Genomic DNA, 5,245 nt, shown 5'->3' on the forward strand with positions numbered 1-5,245 from the left:
AGGGTGTCATGCTGAGTGAAGTAAGCCAGGCAGAGAAGGACAGAAACCATATGTTTGCACTCATAGGTCTAGCAGGAAAACAAGAGAGACCTAATGGAGAACCAGGGGGAACGGAGGAGGGAGAGAGAGTTGGGGAGAGAGAGGGATGCAAAACTTGAGAGACTATTGAATGCTGAGAATGAACTGAGGGTTGGGGGGGAGGGGGGAGGGGGGAAAGAGGTGGTGGTGATGGTGGAGGGCACTTGAGGGGAAGAGCACTGGGTGTTGTATGGAAAACAATTTGACAATAAAATATTATGGAGAAAAAAATAAAATAAGCAAAGATAATGTAGAGAAATTTGGAGCTTCAACTATTCTTTCACAACTTTGCAGCTGACAGCATCTTTTTATTTATTTATTAAAAAGTTTTTTAAGTATTTATTTATTGTTGGGAAAGCACAAGTCGGGGAGGGGCAGAGAGAGGGCAGCAGAGGATCTGAAGTGGGCATTGCACTGACAGGCTGACGGCAGCGAGCCCGATGTGGGGCTCGAACTCATGAACCACAAGATCATGACCTGAGCTGAAGTCAGACACTCAACCGACTGAGCCCCCCAGGCGCCCCCAGCAGCATCTTCTTAAGGCACCAAGGCTATATGCACAATCAAAATTTTATGGATTCAAGCAAATAAAAAATAGGTTCACACGTTGGCTTTGCTGGGATTTCGTTGAAGCTTAATTTGATCATGAAACAGGCTTAAATTATGACATGTAGCAGTCAAATTTTTAAACCTAATTTTGTGACGATTTCTTAAATCTTGATGGTTATTTATAATTATGAATTTTGAAGTTTTCTGAGAAATAAAGTATTTCATTTTAGGCTGCATATTTTATTTTATTATGATTATTATTATTTTAGATTGCAGATATTAAAGTATGTCTACAAAATGAATGTAAATTCCTTTGGGGCGGGGGGCATAATTTCAGTGTGTCAGCATTCAATGTCCAGGCAAGACTCTGAGGATAAGCAGTGTCTTCATAAGTCATAATTCTCTAACTTGGACCTGCATATTACAGGGGCTCCAACACCAAGTGGCTCAGGTGGCCATCCAGCTGGAGGCAGCAAGATTGCTGGTATACAACACTGCTAGGCTTTTAGAAGCTGGAAAGTCCTTCATAAAAGAAGCATCTATGGCCAAATACTATGCATCAGAGGTAAAACAAAACATAATTCACCCTTCATACTCCTCCCCCCCTCCCCCAGTTATTTAAATCTTGACCTTTTCACTTAGGGATGTTGATTTGATTTTCAAGTAAAATAACATAGGCTTTCCAGTTTCTGCAACAGAAAGGCAGACTTGCGAACCTTGCGTAGAAAAGGGCTCAATTCTCTGAGGTCTCGATGTCTTTACAGACCCTTCTGTGGAAACTGGGTGGCCCAGTTCAGGTAGGACACCCACCGTGAGTCCCTGGGTGAGCCTCGGCCCGCATGATGGAATCACACCCGTGGCTTCCATCTGGGGCCAAGTGAATGCCATGGGAGACCGTGTGAAATAAAAACGCAAGGAGAGAGCCTTTCTGTTTCAGCGTAATGCTTTCTGTTGATACTTCTGCCTTCTCCGTGTAACCCGTCGGACACTGGCTGGAGAACTTTGCCAAGTCCCGGGCTGCTACCTTCCTTCCTCGGTAGTGCGCCCTATTCATTCCATAGCTTCCAATAGCCACGAAATGTCTCAGCCCCCAAGTGTAATCTCCTGCCTCAACCTCCCTTCTGGGTTCCAGACCAGTAGATCCAGCTTCCGCGTGAGCTGCCCGCCCCACTGCACCAGTCAGATGCCCGAGCGTCAGCCTCCCACCCTCTTCCCCGCGTCTCCGCCGTGCCCCCCTCGTCCAAGGGCTGAGGATTCTGCCCTGAGTATTTCTTGCTGTTATGTGTCTCCCTCCCTTTCTGCTGCCCCCTATTGAACAGGCTGTGCGGCTTCTTCACCAGACGCCTCCACCCGCCTTCTGACTGCTGCATGGGTCCCTGTCGCCTCCTCCAGTCCACTCTTCCCTTTTCTAAATGTCCGTGGGGCCGTGCCATTCCGGCCGGGCCTTCGTGGCTTCTCACAGCAGACAGAGCAGTCCTAGCGTTCAGTTCGTGTTGCCGCTTTTAGCAGATGATCAAAGCGCAGTGGCCTCAGACAACGCGGTTTCGTTGTGTCGGGGCTCTGGAGGTCAGAGTCTAAGAGGAGCGTGACGGGGATAAAAGCGCCGTGTCAGCAAAACTGCCGTTCGGGGCTCTGGGAGAACCCGTTTCCGCACTCCTCGCGCTCCTCGCGGCTGCTCACGCTCCTTCACCCGCGGCCCGTCCCCCACTCTCAGAGCCAGTGGTAGCAGGTTCAAGTGTGGCTCAGGCCCTCCTGCCTCTGTCTTTCCCTTACGAGGACCCTGGTGATGCTGTCAGGCCCCCTCAGGTGGTCCGGAACCTTCTCCCTCTCAAAGGCCTTAACTGACCACATCTGCGAGTCCCAGTGGCCATATAACAAACATTACGGTTTCTGGGGATTAGCTTGTGGACAGACTGGGGGGCCCTTACAGCATTAAACCTGCCTGCGCTCGTGGGGCCCACCGGCCTGCATTCTCTTCACAGCCTGCCCTGACCCCAGCCCGCTTCCCCTCAGGTCCTTGAGGCTGATAAACTCATTCTCCCCTTGAAGCCCCCCCACACGTTCCCCAACTTGAAATGTCCCCTAACTTGTCCTTTGGGCCTCAGCGAAGCTGTAATTTCTTTTTTTCTTTTTTTTTTAATGTTTAGTTTTGAGGTGGGGGGTGAGATACCCTGAGCAGTGGAGGGAGATAGAGAGAGAGAGACAGACAGACAGACAGAGACAGACAGAGACACAGAATCTGAAGGAGGCTCCAGGCTCCAAACTGTCAGCGCAAAGCCTGATGAGGGGCTCGAACTCACAGACCGCGAGATCATGACCTGACCCGAAGTTGGCCACTTAACCGATTGAGCCACTCAGGGGCCCCTTGAAGCTCTAATTTGTTCACACGCTTCTCCCTCTACCACACATCACCCTCCCTTGCCAGTCTTCCTCGCCCTGTAGAATTTAATACTTTATGTAATAGTTGGTTCGCTGCGGGAACCAAAAGGGCAGCAACTGCCGTTTACCCCCCACCCCGCGCCACCATCGTGGACCACCCCCCACCCCTCGCCACCATCCGGTAACACTCCCCACCCCTCGCCACCATCGTGTACCACTCCCCACCCCCACCGTCCGGTAACACTCCCCACCCCCACCACCGTCGTGTACCCAGTGGCTGGTGGGGTATGTGATGTGAAGACGGCCCTCCATACGGGCGCCTGGGGGGCTCAGTTGGTTGAGCGACCAACTTCGGCTCAGGTCATGATCTCGCGGTTTGTGGGTTCAAGCCCCGCGTCGGGCTCTGTGCTTATAGCTAGCCCAGAGCCTGGAGCCTGTCTTTGGGGTCTGTATCTCCCTCTCTCTACCCCTCCCTTGCTCGCACTGTGTCTCTCCCTCTCTCAAAATATAAATAAAACATTTAAAAAAAATTTTTTTTAAAGAAGGCCCTGAATAAATATTTGCTGAATAAATGACCCCTGTCGGTGTGCGTAGGTGTCTGAACAATACCCTAGTGTTCTTAAGGAAACTGGAATTTTGTGAATAAATAGTTTCCATAAATGGTGTACAGAATGGGGCAGAGGACGACGCCGTCTATCAGAGGAACTTCGATCCTCTGGATTGGCGGACAGCAGCGGCTCCGGGTCACCAAAGTAGTCCGCGGGGGTGTTTATGGTGCATAAGTTATGCGGTTTCAGCGTGTTGTTTCTCCTTGGTTTTGGCAGATTGCAGGCCTCACAACCAGTAAGTGCATCGAGTGGATGGGAGGAGTCGGCTACACCAAAGATTACCCCGTGGAGAAGTACTTCCGAGATGCAAAAGTTGGTAAGTCGATTTTTAGGTTTTATTCTGTTTTCTTGTGTTTGCCTCGGTAGCTGTTTGGGCTGCTGTATGTGTTTGGGTTTGTATCACCGTACTAGGCAAAGGCAGCTCTGAGCTCTTCAGTATTGTGTTTATTGGCTCTCTTCTTTTCTGTGGCTCGGTTTTCTCCCCCACCTCTCCCTTCAAGAAAAAGAACGGACTTCTGTTTTTTTAAAACATAAGGTTGCTTTTATAAATACCTCAACAGGGCCTTTTAGCAGAACTGCAACAAAACTGACGATTGTCATTTTTCTTTTACTAAACATGGTAATGCATCTGATTCGTTTAATGCTGTTCCTTGAAGCGAAGTTCTAATTTCAGAAGCCTAGAGCCTCCTCACGCCTGAGCTTTCCGATGCCCCACCACCAGGTGGGAAGACCAAAACGAGGAGCTTTGAAAGCCATCAGTCAAGGGTGACCATCCAGGCTTACGCATTGATAGATTAAGAACCACCAACTTTAGGGGAGCCTGGGTGGCTCAGTCTGTTAAACCTCTGACTTCGGCTCAGGTCAGATCTCACGTTCGTGGGTTCGAGCCCCGCATCGGGCTCTGTGCTGACGGCTAGCTCAGAGCCTGGAGCCTGTTTCTGGTTCTGTGTCTCCTCCTCTCTCTGCCTCTCACCCTCTCATGCTCTCTCTCTGTATCAAAAATAAAAATAAAACATTTAAAAAAAAAAAGAACCACCAACTTTAACGTTTAATACTGATTCTGAGTCAGAATCCAGTTTCCAAGTGCAATATTTTCATCTCTTAGGCAAAATGACTTTGTCGTATAGTACCATATTCAGGGGACACTGAATGATGTCACTAGTGACAGTTTTATAGCGAATACAGAGGTAATGTGTAAGAGCTATGTCTTGTGTAGACACGTAACCGTGGGTGCACTCTCTAATTGGGGTGTGTTTTTGCTCCCTTTTATTTAAGGTACAATATACGAAGGAGCTTCGAATATCCAGCTGAACACCATTGCAAAGTGTGTTGACGCAGAATACTGACGTCAGCAGGGACGGCCCGCGCCCCCGTGTCTAAACTATTGTGCCTTGGTGGGGAAGTAAACCTCCACAGCATTTTCTCTTCAAGCCCTTGGTCATGATTCTTGGGATAGACCTTTTTGTGATTGATCTTTCCAGTCTGCATCAATTAGGCACCCGGAAATCATTTTTCAAATGTGGGAAGGAAGGGACCCGTATTTTCTCCAAAACTGTTGTTAACGTTGTCACGTGTAAATCACTGCAGCCTCAGGGCAGACACAGGTTTCACCCTGTCAGCGTTTGGAGAAG

At 49.2% G+C, this 5,245-nt stretch overlaps 1 protein-coding gene across 4 annotated transcripts in view; it reads left to right on the forward strand.

Annotated features, from left to right (window-relative positions):
* The window catches only part of ACADSB (acyl-CoA dehydrogenase short/branched chain), a 41,246-nt gene extending 36,202 nt beyond the window's left edge, over window positions 1–5,044 (forward strand). For all 4 annotated transcript variants that reach the window (XM_029932735.1, XM_029932737.1, XM_029932738.1 and 1 more), the window contains exons 9-11: window positions 1,055–1,192; window positions 3,831–3,930; window positions 4,890–5,044. In XM_029932735.1, the coding sequence (XP_029788595.1) occupies window positions 1,055–1,192; window positions 3,831–3,930; window positions 4,890–4,960 (309 nt within the window). In that variant the 3' untranslated portion in view covers window positions 4,961–5,044. The remainder of the gene's footprint in view (window positions 1–1,054; window positions 1,193–3,830; window positions 3,931–4,889) is intronic.
* The last annotated feature ends 201 nt before the right edge of the window (window positions 5,045–5,245 follow it).

This window comes from Suricata suricatta, chromosome 2 (genome assembly GCF_006229205.1).
Source record: "Suricata suricatta isolate VVHF042 chromosome 2, meerkat_22Aug2017_6uvM2_HiC, whole genome shotgun sequence".
Classification (NCBI taxonomy): Eukaryota; Metazoa; Chordata; class Mammalia; order Carnivora; family Herpestidae; genus Suricata; species Suricata suricatta.